The 23,052-nt window shown below is 46.8% G+C and overlaps 1 protein-coding gene across 3 annotated transcripts in view; it reads left to right on the top strand.

Moving 5' to 3' along the window:
- GLMN (glomulin, FKBP associated protein) overlaps window positions 1-23,052 on the top strand; it is an 89,301-nt gene that overhangs the window by 40,099 nt on the left and 26,150 nt on the right. For all 3 annotated transcript variants that reach the window (XM_073571458.1, XM_073571457.1, XM_073571459.1), the window contains exons 9-16: window positions 213-266; window positions 11,909-11,939; window positions 12,022-12,111; window positions 13,103-13,144; window positions 13,259-13,332; window positions 15,493-15,577; window positions 15,936-16,045; window positions 16,593-16,650. In XM_073571458.1, coding sequence (XP_073427559.1) covers window positions 213-266; window positions 11,909-11,939; window positions 12,022-12,111; window positions 13,103-13,144; window positions 13,259-13,332; window positions 15,493-15,577; window positions 15,936-16,045; window positions 16,593-16,650 — 544 coding nt within the window. The remainder of the gene's footprint in view (window positions 1-212; window positions 267-11,908; window positions 11,940-12,021; window positions 12,112-13,102; window positions 13,145-13,258; window positions 13,333-15,492; window positions 15,578-15,935; window positions 16,046-16,592; window positions 16,651-23,052) is intronic.

Below are 23,052 nucleotides of genomic sequence, written 5' to 3' on the forward strand. Positions count from 1 at the left end.
TCTTCCTTTTAGTTTATCGATCACTTCTATGGTGTTTACTTGGGGGTGTGTCTTTAGGCTGCTCTACATTATAAGCCTGTGAGCAACGCCCTATTGATAAATACTGTAAAAATTGGCACCAGATAAAAAGGCTTGTGTCTCTGAAAGCGTATGGTAGAATTAAAAAAGAAAAGGATATTTTCTCATGTGAGTAACAGTTACTATTTTCCTAGGCCATCATTTCTGCTAAAGTCTAACATCGTACACATCAGTGTGCTGATAAAAAGGTAAGCATTTATCAAGGAACCGGCAGCAGGGGGTAATTTATTGCTAGAAGCTGCCCCCTACTGTGACATAGCTCATCACCAGGGGTTAGTGCCTTCTGATGTCTAGTTTGGCATTTGTATATTAAAAAGTTCTGCAATTTTCTAATCTAGTTCATGGTCATTCCCTTCTCCTTTTATGTTCACACTCCTTTCTAGAAGGGTCTCCCAACAATAGGCAAATCACAACGTTCTCCCTGCTGGATTCCCTGTGATAAGCTGTAGTTTGTTGAGAAATTTCATTGCAAGTGTTTTGATTTTCTTGCAGCGCCAACACTGGGGGAACTAAGCATTACATAATGTCCACTTAAGTCAATAGATTATCTGTGTGATGTAGGAGAGGAAACTTTCTCCAGAGAGGGAGAAGCTTAGCAACGACCCTCCACTTTCGTCCTAAACAGAGGACTTCCCTGTGTTACAGGGGTTGTCCACTACCTAGACCAACCCATTTTTTTTTAAATTTAGTCCCCCTTGTGAGATTAAAAACACATACAGTGGGGCAAAAAAGTATTTAGTCAGTCAGCAATAGTGCAAGTTCCACCACTTAAAAAGATGAGAGGCGTCTGTAATTTACATCATAGGTAGCCCTCAACTATGAGAGACAAACTGAGAAAAAAAAATCCAGAAAATCACATTGGTCTGTTTTTTTTTCATTTTATTTGGATATTATGGTGGAAAATAAGTATTTGGTCAGAAACAAGCAATCAAGATTTCTGGCTCTCACAGACCTGTAACTTCTTCTTTAAGAGTCTCCTCTTTCCTCCACTCATTACCTGTAGTAATGGCACCTGTTTAAACTTGTTATCAGTATAAAAAGACACCTGTGCACACCCTCAAACAGTCTGACTCCAAACTCCACTATGGTGAAGACCAAAGAGCTGTCAAAGGACACCAGAAACAAAATTGTAGCCCTGCACCAGGCTGGGAAGACTGAATCTGCAATAGCCAACCAGCTTGGAGTGAAGAAATCAACTGTGGGAGCAATAATTAGAAAATGGAAGACATACAAGACCACTGATAATCTCCCTCGATCTGGTGCTCCACGCAAAATCCCACCCCGTGGGGTCAGAATGATCACAAGAACGGTGAGCAAAAATCCCAGAACCACGCGGGGGGAACTAGTGAATGAACTGCAGAGAGCTGGGACCAATGTAACAAGGCCTACCATAAGTAACACACTACGCCACCATGGACTCAGATCCTGCAGTGCCAGACATGTCCCACTGCTTAAGCCTGTACTTGTCCGGGCCCGTCTGAAGTTTGCTAGAGAGCATTTGGATGATCCAGAGGAGTTTTGGGAGAATGTCCTATGGTCTGATGAAACCAAACTGGAACTGTTTGGTAGAAACACAACTTGTCGTGTTTGGAGGAAAAAGAATACTGAGTTGCATCCATCAAACACCATACCTACTGTAAAGCATGGTGGTGGAAACATCATGCTTTGGGGCTGTTTCTCTGCAAAGGGGCCAGGACGACTGATCCGGGTACATGAAAGAATGAATGGGGCCATGTATCGTGAGATTTTGAGTGCAAACCTCCTTCCATCAGCAAGGGCATTGCAGATGAAACGTGGCTGGGTCTTTCAACATGACAATGATCCAAAGCACACCGCCAGGGCAACAAAGGAGTGGCTTCGTAAGAAGCATTTCAAGGTCCTGGAGTGGCCTAGCCAGTCTCCAGATCTCAACCCTATAGAAAACCTTTGGAGGGAGTTGAAAGTCCGTGTTGCCAAGCGAAAAGCCAAAAACATCACTGCTCTAGAGGAGATCTGCATGGAGGAATGGGCCAACATACCAACAACAGTGTGTGGCAACCTTGTGAAGACTTATAGAAAACGTTTGACCTCTGTCATTGCCAACAAAGGATATATCACAAAGTATTGAGATGAAATTTTGTTTCTGACCAAATACTTATTTTCCACCATAATATGCAAATAAAATGAAAAAAAAACAGACAATGTGATTTTCTGGATTTTTTTTTCTCAGTTTGTCTCCCATAGTTGAGGTCTACCTATAATGTAAATTACAGACGCCTCTCATCTTTTTAAGTGGTGGAACTTGCACTATTGCTGACTGACTAAATACTTTTTTGCCCCACTGTATACTCAACACCAGCACCATTCCTGCAGTGTCAGTGTTGCATCTGCTCAGGTTTGCATGACATGGTTACACCACGCCGTTTCTACAGCCAGTTAGCGGCTGCTGCACTCTAACTTCTGCTTATACAACATTTATTTGAGAGGTGTAAAGCGCAGAAGCCTATTAGCAGCTGACATGGCATAACAATATCACGCAAGCCCTGGGAGTCAAACATTGCAGGAATGGTGCCAGTGCAGGAGGAGAGTATCTGTATTATTAATAATAAAATATTTCTCCTACACCTCATTGGGATACACACAGTGGGGTGTTATGCTGCTGGCCACTAGGAGGACACTAAGTAAACGCAGAAAAAAGTTAACTCCTCTGCAGTATGCACCCTCTCGCTGGCTGGGAACTCCCCAGTTCTTGCTTAGTGTCTGTAGGAGGCACTTGGGTCTGGCTTCAGACCCCACCGTTTTTATTTTATTTTTGAATTTTCTGTAAATTTTTATTTTTTAATTAACGGAGTGAAGGGGGCGACAGTTCCTTTCTACGACCCGCTCTCCCCCGAACCAACAGGCAAACACCATATGAGCGCACGCTGTATCAAAATAGGGGATGCCCAGGTAAATTCGACAAGGTTTGGGAGGGATGGAACTCCTCTCAACTCACCTTGTAGATTGGAGGTATCGCATAATAGATGGTTAAATATGAGTACTAGGCTGCGAAATAGTTGTTTTTTTTTTTTGTAGATATAGGTTTACTTTACAAGTTAGTTTCTTACCACTTGAGCAATAACCTAAAGACCAGTATGCTTTAATTGACATTGCTTTATTCTGTAATACGACTGGTATGCATAGTGTTTTGTATTTTATGTCATATGGAGCATGTATATTCTGTACAATATTTTATATACCATGTACAAGTCTGTGCATTGCATAACATGTTTGTGGCTTAATAAACAAATAAAAGGGAAAAAAAACAGGCAAGCACGTGGAGTGCGGAGCGCTGACTTAGTCTCAGCGGCGGTATACCGTCGGCCCCCCGCTCCCCCTTTCACCCAGCGCTCGCCGCAGGTAGGCCCAAAAATTAAGTACCCGGCTTTTCGGCCTACTAGGCCGCAATTTACATGCCGCCGCCCACGTCTTTGGCGCCTCTCGCTCTGTACGAGAGGCACCCTGCTAGTCTCGAGGGCCATGTCCTTAGCCCCTTCTCTGCTCCTCGAGCTCTGTGACAGCTGCGGGGGTGCGTGCATGGATGGACAACACCTGGTGATGCTACAGGGCCACTGATATTCCTCCCAGGGACACAGCAACAGGACCGCGGGTAAGCTGCATCTGCCTCAGAGGAAAGCTTAACCCCTTCTCTGCACATTCCCTGCAGCTGCAGCCCAGGCTCTGCTTGTAACCCTTTCAGGGGCACTATGTCTCAATCTAAAGAGGCAAAATGGGGGCTACTAAGAAGCACACTGCTTTTTTTACCGCTTGTGCCACAGGACTGTCTTGCCCAGTGCCCAGACTAATCCGCTACGCTAAAACGCCATCCGCCACTGCTCCAAGGTGTTCCCTGCGTTTAGTTCCCCTGAGTGGGCTGCATCCTTGACACGTCAGTCCCTCAGAATCTCCCAAATGTTCATGAGTCGCTTGATTCTCTGAGTCAGTCAACAAGTTTTCTGACGTTGGACGAGGAAAATATTCCCGCTCCAGAACACGTTATCTTCTTTAGGAGGACTAAACGTGAACGCAGGGTATTTGCCAGCCATCCGGAGTTTACGGACATTGTCCAGAAACTTAGGAACCAACCACATAAGCGGTTCACAGGGCAAAAACCTATCGAGGCTAAATACCCCTTTGCTCCAGATCTAATGAAGGATTGGTTACCCTCGGTAGATCCTCCCTTATTATGTCTTGCTCCTAAAACGCTTCGATCCGTTTCCGAGGGACTCCTCAGTCAGAAACCCCCCCCCCCCGATTGTAAAATTGGCTATCTCGCCTGTTTGTTTTTTGGAGCTTCAGGATTGGCTCTTTTCCCTTTCGCGGCGACTTGAGTGGCTAAGGACAACCAGTGTTGCCAAGCAGATAATTCACACAGATTTTGTATACCGAATCACAAGGAAAAACCCGAATTTAATGGTCAATAGTGCAAATATAATAAAAAAATTATTTTAAAAAAATGTATAAGAAATTTTTGAAACAATAATATTTAAAATACCTTTATTATATAATAGTGGTACATATATATATAAAAAAGCAATGTGTGCTCAAATCAATTAAAATATATACCAATATAGGTTTAATAAACAACATACACAACGGTCCACATATGTAAGATAATGTAATTACACCTTTTTAAATTAATTGTCCAATAAAAAAGTGACCAGAAATATATAAAGAGCCAAAACAATTATGTAGGCTTAAACAAAGTGTCAGTATATTCGATGAAAAACTGCAAAGGTGCAATATTAGCCATCTAGTAGTGAAATATTTATCCAAATAGTGCAAATTAAAGTGCTGAGTGCAAAAAACTAGAAATAGAAGTGCACAAGGACAATTGAGGGTGTATACCTTTAAGGACCACCGGTAAGCGAGCAACACAGCCCCGACGCGGGTTTCGGAATGACGAAGTGTCCTTGTGCACTTCTATTTCTAGTTTTTTGCACTCAGCACTTTAATTTGCACTATTTGGATGAATATTTCATTACTAGATGGCTAATATTGTACCTTTGCAGTTTTTCATCGAATATACTGACACTTTGTTTAAGCCTACATAATTGTTTGGCTCTTTATATATTTCTGGTCACTTTTTTATTGGACAATTAATTTAAAAAGGTGTAATTACATTATCTTACATATGTGGACCGTTGTGTATGTTGTTTATTAAACCTATATTGGTATATATTTTAATTGATTTGAGCACACATTGCTTTTTTATATATATGTACCACTATTATATAATAAAGGCATTTTAAATCTTATTATTGTTTCAAAAATTTCTTATATATTTTTTTAAAATAATTTTTTTTATTATATTTGCACTATTGACCATTAAATTCGGGTTTTTCCTTGTGATTCGGTATGCAGTTTCCCTCGAATGGTCTACCATTCATCCATGAGCATCCACTTTTAAACGGTGATATTAGGAACCCTATATGATTCCTGTTTTTTAATTTCCTGCGTTTCTTTGTGGTATTGCTAATCAGGTCAATTGGTTTCACACAGATTTTGTAGTAGACTCCTCTTTAGATGCCGCTAATTGCGCTGCTAAGGAAACCGCTAATGCAGTCTCCATCAGAAGAGCCCTATGACTACGTGACTGGCGGGCAGATTTCACCTCCAGGAGATCAAAGACTTCTGCCCTATCAAACTGGTTGCCTGTTTAGAGGAAAAACTAGACCAGCTCTTTTCTGACACTTCCGGGGGGAAGAGTAGGTTTCTTCCCCAACAAGGGGCTGTCCGGCCGTTTTTAGGAATCAACAGCCGACTTGTTTTTCGACCCTTTTCGTAACCGCTCCAGCTGGTCCTCCACAACCTTCTCTTCCGGATCAGGTCGGTCCCCTCGTGGAGACAGGGGTTCCCAGGTTTCTCACAGACCTAACCGCTCTTAGAAACCCAGGCCAAGAGCATCTGGATCTAGGGGAGCAGATCCCATAGATCTTCTACTCAATGTCTTGTTGTGGTACCCGGCAGACACCGACAAAGTAGGTGGCCGTCTGCTGTCATTCAGTCACAGCCTTACTTCGGGCCGTTCATGCGCCACAAAGGGATGGAGTCATCCTTCCGGTCCCTCAAGACGAATGGTTCAGCGTTTTTTTTTTTTGTTTTTTTTTTTTCTTCCCCCCCCCCCCCTCCAAACCTTTCCTTGTGGTTCCAAAGGAGTAAGGGACGATGCGGTCCATACTGGACTTCAAGCTGTTAAATCAATTTGTCAAGGTACGGCGATTCCGAAAGGAATTCCTCCAATCGGTTGTCGCCTCCATGTAAAAGGGAGAGTTCCTATCGTCCATCGTTATCAAAGATTCTTACCGTCACATCCCGATTTGCCCGTCTCACCAGCAGTTCTTGCGTTTTGCAATTCGAGAGAAACACTTCTGGTTGGTTGCCTTGCCCTTCGGACTCGCCACCGCCCCCAGGGTCTATAGCAAGGTCATGGCGGATGTCATGGCCATTCTCCACGTTCGGGGAGTGGTGGTACTGCCGTATCTGGACAATACTTTCTCCCTGGATCGGAAGATAAACTTTGAAAAGCCTCCCCAACACCGGTCCGGCAGTTTACCTTTGGAAATGATCTTGGACACATCCCGCAGGTTGGTCATTCTCCCTCCATAAAAGGCCCGAGCCTTACAACAGGCAGCACGGACTCTTTCCCGACCGTTTTCTCTCTCCATACGGTTCAGCATGATGATTCTCGGAAGGATGGTGGCAGCGATGGGAGCAGTCCCATTCGCACAGTTCCATTTCCGCCCTTTACACCATGCGTTGCTGTTCACTTGGGACACGAACCCGTTCTCTCTGGACCGTCAGTTCCTTCTGTCCCTGCGAGTCAGACAAGCCCCCAAGCAGGGGACACTGAAATTCTCCCTGAGTTAAGGGAAGTTCTTTCTCCCAGTACGCCGGTCGGTGGAGACCATCGACGCCAGTCTTCTGGGCTGGTGTGAGGTTTTTTCATCACCACACGGCACAGGGTCGTTGGTTAATTCGAGATTCACATCTCCCCATCAACATCTTAGACATTCGCGCGATCAGATTAGTCCTCCTGAGTTTCCACCATCTCCTCGCAGGTCACCTCATCAGGATCCAATCCGACAACGTCACAGCGTGGTGTGTATCAACTGTCAGAGGGGTTACTCTGAGCAGGATGGCCATGCACGAAGTGAGTCACATCCTCCATTGGGCCGAGACCAACCATTCGCCCATCTCGACAATCCACACCCCGGGTGTAGACAATTGGGCGGTGGATTTTCTCAGTCGCCAAGGCCTTGCCTCAGGAGAATGGTCTCTTCATCTGGAAGTTTTTTTTCAGCAGATTTGCTATAGTTGGGGAACTCCGGATGTGGGTCTTATGGCCTCAAGACTGAACAACAAGGTTCCTCAATTCATTACCCGACCGTGCAATCCATGCGCCATCGGCACGAACACCCTAGTTCTGCCATGGCACCAGTTCCGGCTCCCGTGCATTCTTCCCCTCTTCCCTTGCTCCCAAGGGTCATCAAGAAAATTAGAGCAGAGGGAGTACCAGTGATCCTAGTCGCGCCAGATTGGTTGCGCTGGCCATGGTACGCAGAACTAGTACAACTAGTCGCCGACATTCCCTGGCAACTTCCAGATCGCATGGATCTACTCTCACAGGGCCCGATTTACCACCAGAACTCCGGGGCCCTGTCTTTGACGGCGTGGCCGTTGAATCCTGGATTTTAGCACAGGCTGTTTTTCTCCCGATGTGATCGCCACCATGATTAATGTTAGGAAGGACCATGGTCAATCCCCACTGGTGTTTTTCTATTCTTTCCATATTGGAATTCTTAAAATCCGGATTAATGTCAGGCCTTGCACTTAGGTCGCTCAAGGGCCAGATTTCAGCCTTGTCAGTGCTATTCCAACGCAAAATTGCCACCGAACTTCAGATGAAGACATTCATTCAGGGAGTCTCCCATGTGGTGCCTCCATATATTAAGGGCCATTGGAATCATGGGACTTTAACTTGGTTCTCGGAGCCTTACAGGAGGCTCCTTTCGGACCACTGCAGGACGTACCACTAGCTATTCTCTCTTGGAAGGTGGTCTTTCTAGCGGCAATTACGTCAATTACACGAGATTTGGAATTGGCAACCCTGTCCTGCCGTCCTCCGTTCCTGAATTTTCATCAGGATGAGGCAGCTCTCAGGACGTCCCCGTCTTTCCTGCCCAAAGTCGTGTCTTCTCTTTATTTCAATGAAGAAATTGTTTGGCCTTCCTTCTGTCTGGCTCCAGTCCATTGCATTGAGAGGGCCCTCCACACCCTGGATGTGGTCAGGGCTCTGAGACTGTACATCTCGCGGACAGCTCCCTTCCACAAGTCAGAAGCCCTGTTCGTACTTCCACAGGGGCATAGGAAGGGTCTAGCCGCTTCAAAAACAACGCAAGCCAGGTGGTTTTGCTTGGCTATTCAGGAATCCTACCGTGTCCTGGACACGCCTGTTCAAGCAGGGATTAAGGCGCATTCTATCTGCTCAGTGGGGGCCTCTTGGGCCATTTGGCACCAGGCATCGGCAGAATAGGTCTGCAACGCTGCGAGTTAATCCAGCCTGCATAACTTTACAAACATTACCAAATTCCTTCTCAGGCCTCTGCGGATGCAGCTCTTGGCAGACGCATCCTGCAATTGACAGTACCACAGTGTTGATTCAGTGGTACGTGGGGTATTAGCAATTGTATGTTCCCCACCCAGGGACTGCTTTAGGACGTCCCAATGTCTGTCCCCCAATGAAGCGTAGGAAAAATAGGGATTTTTGTGTACTCACCGTAAAATCCTTTTCTCCGAGCCAATCATTGGGGGACACGGCAACCATCCTGTTTGGCCTATTGGTTCACTGTAGCATTCTTAGGTTTTGACAGAGTTATGGTTATTGTCATTTGTTTAACGCTCCTACTGCTTTTTCACCGAACTGGGGAATTCCCAGCCAGCGAGAGGGTGTATTGTAGTGAGTTCATTTTCCCCTTCACCGTTGATGTCTGATGAACTCCCTCTGCTGGTGAAGAGAGGTAGTGAAATTGATTGGGATGGGAAAAACCTGTCATCTGAACAGGCGGAGCGTGATTGGACACCCGGAATCACTGAGTGGATATAAGGCAGCTGATGCCCTGCAGGGTTGCTGGTGATCCTTTCTGCTCTGAGCTCTTGCAAACCAGTTCAGTACCTGTCTTCTGAAAGCTAAGTTTTTGCTCTCTTATTTTTCCATGAGATTGTGTCTGTTTACTTAGTGTTTGTGTTGTGCCTGCCCTTGTTGGTACAGGCCGAGCTCCATTTTTGTCTCTGGTCAAGTTGATCTTTTGCTCAGTCTTCAGAATATACCTGAGTGCTGATATAGTGATTTTGAAGTCTAGTGACTTCAGGGCCTTTTTTCTATCACACGTGTTGGACATTATTTTGGCAGAATTTTTGCGGATTGCAGCCAGCATCTTTTCTGTCCTTTCCTATTTAGTTAGTTGGGCCCCATCTTTTGCTTAACCTGTCTTTCTGTCTGTGTTTGTGTTTTCATCTGCTTTTCACCGACAATACATGTTGGGGGCTGTCTATTGCTTTGGGGTCTGCTCTGGGGCAGTTTAGATTTCCCCTTTCTTTCTTTAGGCTTATTTAGTTCTCCGGCTGTGAACGAGGGGTCTAGGGCACCGTAGGAACCCCCCACGGCTACTGTTAGTTGTGTGAATAGGATCAGGGGTCTGCAATCCGATAGCTACCAACCTCTCCGGTTTTCTGGACTTAGCTTGTATTCTTGTTTTTTCCTCCTTCGGTGACTCATTCATAACAGTGTATACTGCAGGGGAGGAGCTAACTTTTTTTTTTCTGTTTTACTTAGTGTCCTCTGTTATGAATGGGAACCCGAGGAGGAAGAAAAAGACAACAAGCTAAGTCTCAGAAAACCAGAGAAGTTGGTAACTATGCAGATTGCAGATCCCTGATCTTAACTGCACAACTAGCAGCAGTCGTGGAGCGTTCCTACGTTGGTCCTAGATGCCTCGTCACAACCGGAGAACTACATAAGCCTAAATCAGGAAAAGAGGAAAACTAACTGCCCCAGAGCAGACCCCAAAGGAAAGACAGCCCCCCACATGTATTGATGGTGAAACAAGATGAAAATACAAACAAAGGCAGGAAAATAGGCTGAGCAAACGATGGGGCCCGGCTAACTAAAAAGGACAGAAAAGGAAAGACACTGTCTGCCATCTGCCAAAAAAAACCTACAAAAATATTGTCCAACACTTCTGATAGCAAAATTAACCCTGAAGTCACTAGACTTCTAAACCTATATCAGCACTCTGAAATATTCTGAGACAGAGCAAAAAAGAGGCCAATCTAATAAGGGACAAAAAGCAGATTGGCAAATACTGATTAATAGGAGTGGAATTTCAACATAGCCCCAGCAGGGGCAGGCTGATTACACACAAAACTGAATTGACCAACAAGCGCAAGTGTGAACAATAGCAAAAAACAAACTTGAGAAGACTGGAAGAGAGCTGAAGTCCAGGACCTGAGAAGCAGACTGAATCACCAGCACCCGGATAGGGCGTCGGCTGTCTTATATCCAGTCTGATACTCCAGAGATCCAATCGTTATCTTCCTCATCAGGTGGCAGATCACTACCACTTAAACCAACTGCACAACCTCCTGTCACCACCAGAGGGAGAACGGAAGGGGAACTCAACTGGTGGATCAGAAAATGAGTTCTTGACAGTCCTCCTAGTGGCAAGCAGCATAACACGCACTGTCTGTGTCCCCCCAATGAATGGCTCAATGTCATGATCCCAGTGCAGGTTTTGACCTGCACGTCAGGGGTTAATGTCTTGAGCCCAGTGCAAGCTTTGACCTTCACGCCTGGGGTTAATTATTGTGGCCTCTCTTTGGTTAAGGGAGAGCTTCTTATAGCCCTGGGAAACTCCAATCCCCGTCAATTATACTTTTGCCTTTGGCTGAGTGTGTTGACCCCTGTGTGCCTGTTCGTTGTCTTCTAGCTTGGTTATATGGTTGTGATCCGGTTCTGTCCCCCGTTGTGAGTTTGCCTGTTGATTCTGTACTGCGCTACCCTCTGTGTATGACTCCTTGCCTGTGACCTGACTATTCTTTGCTCGCCTCTCTTGTACTTTGCAGCTATCTCCGTGTATGACTCATTGGTTACGTCCTGACTCCCCCGTTCTGTCTATCCTCTGGTTTTGTCGTGCTATCTTGTGCTTTGACTCCAGCCTGTCTATGCCCCTTGGTAACTTTGTCCCGTAGTTACCCTGCTAGGAGTTTTCCTGCAGCTCCTAGCTCTCTGAGGTTTAGGCCACGCCCCGCCCCCAGCAGTCACGTGCTATAGGTCCTGCTGGTCTGAAGCACACACCTCCTCTGCTGCTGCCTGCTCCACAGGTATCGCTGAGCACAGTTTGTCTTACTCAGGACACGCGCACTGGTTCAGTGAGCAAGTGCAGTGCGGTGTTCCTGACACTCGGAGAAAAGGACTTTACGGTGAGTACACAAAAATCCCTATTTTACAAGGGGAATGTCATTTAAAAAGGATGTCCAGGTAGCAGACAACACCATTAACTAAAAATTCCTTATTGAGGCATGGGATTTCTAAACTGGACAACCCCTTTAAGTGGATGTTATTCGTTCTCTGTTGCTATACTGTGAGAGATCAGTGGATCCGTATGAGACTATTTGTGTAAACTGAAACCATTTTTATTTTTGTCGCTGTTTTTTGAGGCAGTACCGTTCAGCCTCGATTATTAAGAAATAGGATTTTGTGCATAATATAACTCTTGTTTTTAACCTCTACCAAAATTTCTTTCCATTTCAGACCTGAAGAATCCATATTATCGAAAGGGCTGGTACGTAAATTCAGAATCCTGTAGAATATCTGACTGGTCCACAGACCTGGTATGATCTAAAGATTATTATTATTATTCCTAGGAGTTACTGGAAGATAGTTTATTAAGAGTGGACAATGAAAGCCTTCCTGAGGACGTGCTTGATGTCATTGCAGCCAACCAATTGCTACAAGTAGGTAGCCTCTTAAAATAATGTAAGCAAAATATAAAGCTAGAGGCACGTGACTTGGATACTGATAACCTACCTTTTAGAATAGGTAATTAATTCAAGATTAATGGGGGTCCGACACCTCCACAAATATTGTGGAAGGATGTAAACAGAGTATGGAGGCGGAACGGCACAGCTCTATATACTGTATAGTGGCTGTTCTTGGGTAAGTTCTGGGGACACCTAATGATCTGATATTGATGACCAATTCTAAGGAAAGGTTTTCAATATCCAAGTAGTGGACAACCCCTTTTTATAAGGACTCATACACACATTGAAGCAACCTGTAACATATTCTTTCTTTCAACCACTTCAAATCTTGTTCTACACGTGCCTAAATTCTGCAAAGACCAGTCTATTTGTCCCAAAGAAATGCCAATGCTTAGAATTGTGTGATCACTCCGTTGCTCCCCCTGGAATATGTATGGAAATGAATCCCATTGTCTACAGGCTGTGTAGTTAGTCAGAGATTGAAAAGTATCAGCATATGTGGGAACATGACTGATTAGTGATTACACACAGATTTTATTTCCTGGAGGAAACTTCAGATGCACAAGCATTTACTAAAATGGACATTACAGCAGAAGCAACAAATCTACGTTAACACTTTTAAATATAAGTGCTCACTTGCCTAAAAGTGGCCAAAGCCTTAACAAAAACTATTAAATCCCGAAACAAGGAAGTCTTGGATCTTCTACTATTACACTGACGTCTACAGAAAACTTAATGCAAAAAACATTTTCTATAGTATGGTATAATGGGTTTTCCATGGATGCACAATTGTATGGTTATCACAATCATATATAATCAGAAAGGCGCCCACTGCACTGCTGTATGTCTCGTGTATTATATAACGTATAGTGGTGTACATGGTAGGGGATTTCAGTGTATGGGATTAATCATCCATATGTGCATAGAGGTTACTCATCGTTTCTTTATCCCCCTCTCTATGCAGGATTTAGTGAAGGTGTTGACCCTGTGTCCTATTGAGTCTCTGGTAAGTCAGAGCTACTACTGAGATGACCCTGCTGTAAGATTAGTCTCATTATCCATCTTTTTGGTGAATCTCTGGCTTTTTTTTTTTTTTTTTTTTTTTTTTTAATATATATAGAGAAAGAAGAGTCTGGTATTGTTACAGTCCATGATTGACAAGTTTTGTGTAGAAGGAAGGTACAAATTGCTCAGGTAAGAGCACAGACCGAAGTTCCCATGAAATATATACACTCTACGTTCTGTGAGATGGCACAAACTTTTAGTTGAAGATGAAGAACACCAGCATATTTTTTTTTTCCCCTATATACCTTATTTTTCGGACTTCACGAAACAATCACTGACCTCAGGGAGACCAGTCACTTAATATGGTGGTAATGGTGGTCTCCGAAAGGAGCCACCCCTTGGCTGGGTCCTTCCCTGGAGGAAGATCTGGCTAGTCCTGTGTTTGAGACTCTTAAATGAGGCTCCATGGACTTTATTTGCATATTCGTATTTCCCAGGGAGCAATGCACCTAGGATTTCTCTGTGATTGAGCGCCTTTGCCGGTTGCCGCAGTGTTTTCTTTGACTGGTCTCCCTGAGGTCAGTGTTTGTTTCGTGATGTTGGTCTACTAGGCATTGCTCCCACCTAGCCAGAATCCTACTCCACACTGATGAGGGACAACACCCCGAAACAGCTGTCTGTGGATGGATACCTGGCCTTGGTATTTCCCTTGTCATATCTGTAAACTCGTAAAGAGCTGGATATTGACTTAAAGGGCCACTTAATATGGTGGTAATGGTGGTTTCCGAAAGGAGCCACTCCTTGGCTGGGTCCTTCCCTGGAGGAAGGTCTGGCTAGTCCCGTGTTTGAGACTCTTAAATGAGGCTCCACGGACTTTATTTGCTCATTTTTCAGACTAGAAGACGCACCGGAGCATAAGACACACTCCAAATTTTCAGAAGGAAAATGGGGGGGGAAAAAATGTGTCAAATGAGGGTCCGTCTTACAGTCCAATTTCAGCTTACCGGGGGGAATCGGCACAGGCGAGAGAGTGGTCACAGTGGTTGTTCGGTGGTCCAGGCTGGTGTGGTGGCCTCCGGGAAAGCCATCCCAGCCTGGTGCGGCGGGGCTTCACCTGCATTTTGCGACAGGTGCGGTGGTGGTGCTCCTCTGTGGGGAGGCGGGGCTCCGCTGGCACTTCATGAAAGCCTGGAGGCCCCTGCAGGTCCAGTGCTGCGATGCGGTGGCCTCCGGGGAAAATGGCCACCGGGGGCGGCGCATACTCAGATTCAAATCTCTGCAACGAGCTCTCATCCCGGGATTTACGGCAGAACCTAAAACTTTTATCCTTATAGAATGGAGCTGCAGTGCACGTGTTCAACCGCTACTCCTCTCATTCCCTATGGGGCTGCTGATCATTACATGTGGCATGTCCTGGCAGCAATACTTTTTTTTTTTTTTCCCTTCATTATTTCTGTAAGGGTGTGTGCACACGCTGCAGATTCTGCTGCGGATCCGCAGCGGATTTGGCCCTGCGGATCCGCAGCAGTTTCTGCTGCGTTGTACAGTACCTCTATTTTTTATGCAAAATGAAAACCGCAGTGCAGATGCTGCGGTTTCAAATCCGCAGAAAGAATTGACATGTCAATTCTTTCTGCGGATTCCGCTGCGGTTTGCCATCTGCTCCATTACAGAGATGATAAACCACAGGTTTCTGACCTGCGGATTTACCTGCAGATTTTACTAAATCCGTGCGGAAAGATCCGCAGAGCACACACCCTAAGGAAGAAAAACAAGCTATTCTGCAGTTCGGTTCAGATCCCAGCGGTCAGGTCCCTATTGTAACGTTTGTTTTTCATCTGATGGCTAGCATTAACCAATTTTAAAGGGGTGGTTCACTTTTATATATAATTAGTCTCTCGAAATGCTGTGTTCACCTTCTCATGGTCAACTTGTGAGTCTCCACCACTGCTTCCATTGCTCAGTAAGTATTGTTCAGCGAATTCACACCAAAGGGATCTTGAACAGCAATCAAAGCATGTCACGTTGACTTTTTTTTTTTTACTCCCTCCAAATCTGTAATTTTCACCAGCCAAACACAGCGATCACAGACACAGGGGAAGGTACACATTACAGACCCCCAGGTCAACGTGCAGCCATCTTAACTCGTGACCAGAAATGACTGCGCCAAATAGTTTCCTGCAAAGTACACAGCTCCCGCAGAGCAGTACATATACAACGCATGTAGGGAGGGGGTTAAGAGAAAATTTATATATTCTAAGCCATGATGTAATTAAACCACTAATGATGCTACTGCTTGTAGTAACGTTTACTACTGATACTTCTCATAAGTTTACGCCTTCTGTTCAGATGTCTCTTGAAGGTAAGCGGTCACTCAGGAGTGGAGGGCTTCATCATCCACAACATTAAGAATCAGATAGACCTCGCTCTAAAGGTGAGATGAATTAGACTGTACTACTTAGAGTAAGCATATAATTACCGTGCATGCAGAAATATATCAATATCAAAATAAATCCTACATGGAGCATTATAGGCAAATATTAAAGTGGAGTTCTTGGGGATCTTCCGATAATCTGCATTCCGCGCTAAGGTTACCTAAACGTGTGAAATGTAATTTAATGAGTTTTTTCCTTTTTTTATGAATGTCTTTAGAGCTGCCTTATCTTGCAGATCTGCCTGGATAGTTAATTACATGAGTTTACTCTTAATATCCCTTTCCCATCAGGAGATCAATATCTTGAAATTAAATAGTTTGTTTTGTTTGTTTTCTTTTTTGTTTGAAATTGTTTCAGATGAACCAGGAGAAACCAATTTTCCTTGGTGTTCGACTGACTCCACTTCTTCATTCGGCACTTTCACTTCCAGATGGAGCAGAAACTGATCTTCTTCAGACATCCGATAGGTGAGAGATGGACAGCGACGCCTTCGTGAAATTTCTTTCATGCATTAGTAGGTGAATAACAAAATGACTCTGCTTTACTTCCTCCACAAAAGTTTCCTTTACATCTTCATGGTTACAAAAAAATGGGAAGACTATCTTTATAATGTTAGAGCTGCATGACACGAACGTCTCCATTCCTGTGGTCACTAATGTCATTATGTACATAAATAATGGAGGTAAAATTAGATGTCATTATCATGTACTGCTAGGATTGTATAAGGAAATGTTATTTATTGACGCTTTATTATGAAGAGCCATATGTACAGCCCTTAGAAATAAAAGCAATTGGAGGGGGAGATGGACCAGTGTGCTGTTAGATCTACACCAGAAGCAACAAGACAGCCAGCTTTGTGAAGGAGTTGCACAGATTTAACAACAGCAATATTTTTAGTACACACTATTTAGACTGCATTTTTTTTTTTTTTGTGAAAATGTACATTTTAAATAGGTTGTTTAAATGTGAATCTGCATTAATGGAAGAAAAATTTTCCATTTGCTTCCTACCCAGAATAATGGCTTCACTGAACCTTTTAAGATATTTGGTAATCAAAGATGAAAACAATGAAGTAAGTGTCTTGTGTATATAAAGCGTTGTTTTGATTTCGGAAGTCTCCAAAAAAAAAATGCAAAAAATGATGATCCTTGTATTTAAGCTGTAACAGTAACCTGCTGTGGCATGTAAAAGTTTACAAACCACGGTAAGCAGCGTAAATGGATACTCAAATAGGGCTCACTGGAGCATCGGTGCACTGGGAGGTCCTAATGAAGACTGATCGCTGCAGAGGACGACATGCTCTACTTTTCCTTCAAGCCTCGGAGAGCCATCTTCATTAGTGTCCAGTTTCCATAGTGTTTTGTTCTCCTGTCGAAGAAAAAAATAATCCCTTGTGCCAATATGCCCGAATCAGACAAGTGGGAGAGGATCACAATTTTACTAATTTTGTTATGGTTGGATGTATTTGCACTCGCCATAGGCACATACAGTGCAGCTGATCTGAACAGATGGTCATAGTCCTGAGTATCCTGGAGAAAATTTTAATGGTGACAATTCATTTTGCAGCTTCATTTATTTTAAGCACATGTTGCAGAAATTTCTAGTACTGTCAAATTTATCTGAATGGGGTTTGCAGAAAGAATCCAATTTAGAAGTAAGCAATGGAATTTTCACTCACAGGAACTTACGTCACTATTCTGCCACGTACTAACCTACTTGGGTGAGAATTTGGGGATGGTACTCTGTATAAAAGACAGAATAGGAAAAACTGCTTCTCTAGCATTACAGAGAAAACCTGGATTCATTATAATTACAAATATATATATTTTCTCCTTCGCCTCATTGGGGGACACAGATACTGTGGTGTATGCTTCTGCCGCTAGGAGGCTGACATTAAGTGAAAAAAAGAGGTTAGCTCCTACTCCGTCGTATACACCGTCGCCCCTATTGCAGGCGGAACTCAGTTTTTTGCTTAGTGTCCTTTGGAGGCACAAATGTCTGGATGTCTCCAGACTATTTTTTTTTTTTTTTTGAAGATGAGACAGTGGCGACGGATCCTATTGAAAGGGTCCGATCTCCCCAAACCATCAACGGGCGAGCACGCGTTGAGTATCGTCTCCACGTATCCTTTCCCGCACCGAGGGACATCTCTGGGACTTTTCCCCAGACATCTATTTTTATTTTTGAGAAGATGAGACAGGGGCAACACATCCTATTGAAAGGATCCGATTTCCCCAAACCATCAACGTGCGAGTGTCCCTCCACGTATCCTCTCCCGCGACGTGGGACATAATGCCGGACTTAGCCCTGTCCACCTCTAGGTATTGAAACCATGGGCTTGCACAGAGGCACAAGACTAGTCTGTGCGACCCCCAATGCTCCATCAACGCTAGACGGCGGTGCTGCATGGCGGCGGACGGTCCCTCTCCTCGCCCCTGCAGGGGGGACGGAGCTAGGGTGCCTGCACCGTCCAGAAAATTACCCCATCCCCTCTACCTGGTTCGCTGGATCTGTAGCGGAGGTTATCGCAGGTATGGAGGACTGGGGAGGGCCCTGCGGCAGCGTTCCGGGAGCTCCATTGAAAAGGCTCCAGGCAGAAGATTGTGCTCACCTGGTCCAGCATTTCCTTTCTTCCCTCCTACCCCCCCAGGCGGGGGCCGCCAGCGCGGATGTTGGTTCATGGAGCGGCTCAGAGAAGGGCCGGCGGGATCGCCATGGTTGCGGGCCGCCAGCCCGCAGGCGGGCAGGGGTAGAAATTTAGCCCGCGGCTTCAGCGTGACTAGGCCGCGGGTGGAAGTCCTGCCCCCGGTGTGATGTAATTTCCGGCGCCGCCCCCCGTGGCTAGGGCGGATGCGAACAAATTGAGCCCCCAGTCTCATTACAGGGTAGGCCGCGACCGGGAGAGGACGTCTCGGCCTACTCAGGGGGAGCGCAGGAGAGCACAGCACAGAGGCAGCGGCAGGAGCACGTGGGGACACAGGATCAGGGTAAGTGCGACCCCCGACACCACGCTACGTGCAATAAATGGGGTTTGTTTCCTCCTCCTCCCTTCTCTCAACCCTCTTATAGAAAACAGAGGGGGTTATTGAGCCTGGCAGCAATATGACCGGAAAAGGGAAATCGCACACGTTCTTTTATGCCGCATGCGTTTCCTGTGGGGCCAGTTTTTCCACGAGCGCAGAGTTAAAAAATATGTGAAACCTGTGACTCCGAACGCGCCCAGGAGCCCTCCCCTGTGACCGAACCCACAATGCTGGTGTGGGCAGACCACAGAGGACAAGGCGCAGCGCCCGGAACCCGACGCCTAACAGAACCTCAGTGTCCGTCCTCCACTGCGACCGCGACCAATGTGCCAAGTCCCCCAGAGTGGGCCCTATCACTGTCTCAGTTCATGCAATTGAGTCCCTTCAGGCCTCAGGTGGGGGCAGGGACAGTGGCTCGCCGGCCTTAGAGGGGACCTCCACCTCACAAGAGCCTCCGGCCTGCAGGGGCCGCTCTCACTCCAGGCAGACCCGAGGGAAACGAATCCACACTGTGTCGCCCAGTCCATCCGGTGCCTTGGCATCCGTAAGTTCTGCTTCTCGCTCCCCGTCACCAGTGGTTGATAGCGAGCAGACCTCAGATTGCGACTCAGACGAGCCCCTTGACCTGGATACTCCAGCGTCACTCGAAACAGGGTATCAGTTTGCTCCGAACCTCCGTAAAAAATGGATGGAATCCCCGATGGTGGATCCTCCGGTTTTGCGCCTAACCACTAAGACCCTGCTGTCCGTCCCTAGTGTTTCCTCAATTAAGGATCCCACGGATCGCCTTATAGAGAGCTTAGCTCGCTCACTATATGAGGCGTCAGGGTCAGCACTCGCTCCCTCATTCACAGCAACTTGGGTAGCCAAGGCTATGATATCATGGTCAGAAACATTAAACAAGGTCGTGCAGAAGCAGGATCTACCTGCAGAGATTTCGGAGGTCGCAGGTCAGATGGCGATGGCCGGAGACTATGTAATCAATGCGTCTTTGGATGCAGACAATTGCTCGGCACTGGCTGCCCCTAATGCAGTTTCTATCAGAGGATCCCCATGGTGAAGGACATGGCGAGCTGATTCTACTTCTTAGAAGTCTTTGACTTCCCTGCCTTATCAGTGCGGCCACCTATTTGTGGAGAAGTTGGATCATCTTATCTCCGTCTCCACAGGAGGGAAGAGCGGGTTTTCTCCCTCAACAAGGGTCAAAACGCTTTTTCGTCACCCATTTTCAGGCACGTTTCAGGCCTTTTCGCAACCCCGGGTGGACTACAGCGGCCAATTCCGCCGCCTCAGGCCGCCCCAACCATGATAGGGAGCGGCAGGTCTCATATAGAGCCAACCCATTGGGGAGAATGCATACTCAGCAGCCCAGATCGATGGGATCCAGATCCCAAAGATCGTCGGCCAAATGACTCGAGGCCTTTACCAGACACAGGCAAGGTGGGCGGCCGCCTACTCTGGTTTCACTACGTCTGGGTCAATGTCGCTCACGACGCATGGGGAAATGAATTGGTGGCCTCGGGTTACAGAATAGAATTTGTCAGATATCCTCCAAGACGGTTTTTTTTTCTTCCCGGCTTCCCAGGGTGGATACCCAGGCACAGGCTCTATTGGGAGCCATCAAATCGCTCCAGCACAATGGAGTCATTGTTCCAGTGCCGGAACACGAAAGAGCTCAGGGGTTCTATTCCAACCTTTTTGCGGTTCCCAAAAAAGACGGGTCTGTCAGGCCTGTTTTAGACCTGAAGCTTCTGAACAAATTCATCAGGATCAGACCTTTCTGGATGGAGTCTCTCTGTTCAGTCATATCGGCCGTGGAGCAGTGAGAATACTTGGCCTCAATAGACATTCAGGACGCATATCTGCATATTCCCATTTTTCCTCCTCATCAGAGGATTCTACGCTTCACCATCGGCAATCAACATTTTCAGTTCGTAGCGCTACCCTTCGGGCTAGCCACGGCTCCCAGAGTGTTCGCAAAGGTCATGGCCACACTGCATTCTCGAGGCATAGTCGTCTTGCCTTATCCGGACGACCTCTTTGTCAAGGGCCCATCAATACGGGCATGCGAGGAAAAGGTCAACATCACGCTAGATACTCTTGCCCTCTTAGGATGGTTGGCAATGCAAAGAAGTCATCCCTTGTGCCAGCTCAGAGGATCTCCTTCCTAGGAATGATCTTCGACACTTGCCGAGGGTTGGTAATTCTCCCTCAGGAAAAGGCGCTAGCTCTCCGGCAGGGAGTCCGGACACTTCGCCAACCAGTCCCTCATACCATCCGATCCGGGATGAGGATTCTAGGGAAAATGGTGGCAGCAATGGAAGCGATACCTGTCCCCCAGTTCCACCTTCGCCCCCTGCAGCACGCCCTCTTGTCAACCTGGGACAAGAATCCTTTCACGCTCGATCGGCGGTGCCGACTGTCCTCTCAAGTCAGGCAGTCGCTCGGATGGTGGATAACCAGTTCCTCTCTGGCCCAGGGGAAACCTTTCCCCCCAGATCATTGGCTGGTAATGGCAACTGACGCCAGTCTCCTCGGTGAGGGAGTGGTGTTTCGCCACCACACAGGCCAGGAACGGTGGTCGCCACAGGAGGCACGCCTCCCGATCAATTTATTGGAGATACGAGTAATTCGGCTGGCTCTGCAGAAGTTTCATCACTTTCTAGCAGGCAGCCCCGTCCGTATTCAATCGGACAGCGCCACGGCAGTGGCTTGTATAAATCATCAAGGGGGCACCCGCAGCAGAGAAACCATGCGTGAGGTGGGACTCGTTCTTCAGTGGGCCGAAGCAAACCACTCGGTGATTTCAGCTGTCCACATTCCGGGGCGTGGAAAATTGGGCGGCAGACTTTCTCAGCTGGCAGGGTCTTGCATCCGGAAAGTGGTCTCTACATCCTGAAGTTTTTCAGCAGATTTGTCAACTGTGGGAAGCTCCGGATGTGGACCTAACGGCTTCCAGAGTGAATGCCAAGGTGCCCACATATGTCGCTCAGGCCGGGGACCCACAGGCATTCGCGATGGACGCGTGGGTTCTGCAATGGAACCGGTTTCGCCTCCCAGATCTATTTTCCCCCACTGCCACTACTTCCGAGAGTCTTCAAAAAGATCAAGACGGAAGGAGTGACAGCGATCCTGCTGGCCCCGTTGAGCGTGGGACACAGATCTAAGGCAGCTGCTCGCCGACGTTCCATGGCGCCTGCCAGAGCGCCCAGATCTACTCTCAAGGGCTGATTTGCCACCCGAACTCAGGGACCCTGTATTTGACGGCATGGCCGTTGAATCTTGGATTCTAACCAAGGCAGGGTTCGGGAGCGAGGTGGTCGCTACAATGATTAGCGCCCGGAAGCCTTCTTCAGCACGAATTTTACCACCACACCTGGAAGGTGTTCTTTGCTTGGTGTCAACGACGCGGTGTTTCCCTGCTGAGATTCTTGATCCCCAACATCTTGGTTTTTCTCCAGTCGGGCTTAGAGAGCCCAGATAGCTCAGTTGGTAGAGCATTAGACTCGGGCTTTGCCCCAGGTTCCCTCAGGAGACAAATATCTGCCTTATCCGTCCTGTTCCAGCGCAGAATTGCTACCAATTTGCAGGTGAAGACTTCATTCAGGGAGTCTCCCACTTGGTACCTCACTATAAGGTGCCTATGGATGCCTGGGAGCTTAACATGGTCCTAAGTGTTCTGCAGGAAGCTCCATTTGAACCGCTTCAGGATATCTTTCAGGTACCTTTCTTGGAAAGTGGTGTTCCTAGTGGCCATCACTTCCATCAGGCGGGCTTCAGAACTGGCGGCCCTATCCTGCCGAGCTCCGTTCCTCACTTTCCATAAGGATAGGGTGGTTCTAAGACCAGCCCCTCCTTTTCTGCCGAAAGTCGTGTCCTCTTTTCACATTAATGAAGATATTGTTTTGCCTTCATTTTGTCCAGCACCGGTGCGCCATGTGGAAAAGGCTCTTCACACGTTAGACCTGGTAAAAGCCCTCCGGAGGTACGTGTCGCGGACGGCACCCTTTCGTCAGACGGACACGCTGTTCGTGCTCCCCGAAGGGCGCAGGAAGGGACTCGTTGCCTCAGAATCGACCATAGCCAGATGAATTTGTTTGACGATTCAGGAGTCCTACCGCAATAGAGGCACGCCGATTCCAGTAGGGATCAGAGCGCACTCTACCCGGGCAGTGGGCGCCTTTTGGGTGCTTCGGCACCAGGCTCAGACGGAACGGGTTTGCAAGGCAGCAACCTGGTCCAGCCTGCACACATTTGCCAAACATAATATCCATGCTCAGGCCTCGGCGGACGCGAGCCTGGGTAGAAGGATTCTCCAAGCAGCGGTGGCGCACCTTTTGAACAAGAGGTGCATGTAGCTTGGATCGGTGAGTCAATCTCCCACCCAGGGACTGCTTTAGGACGTCCCACAGTATCTGTGTCCCCCAATGAGGCGAAGGAGAAACATGGAT

The sequence above is a fragment of the Dendrobates tinctorius genome, unplaced genomic scaffold (assembly GCF_039654945.1).
Source record: "Dendrobates tinctorius isolate UK_male_01 unplaced genomic scaffold, ASM3965494v1 ptg000029l, whole genome shotgun sequence".
NCBI classification, from domain to species: domain Eukaryota; kingdom Metazoa; phylum Chordata; class Amphibia; order Anura; family Dendrobatidae; genus Dendrobates; species Dendrobates tinctorius.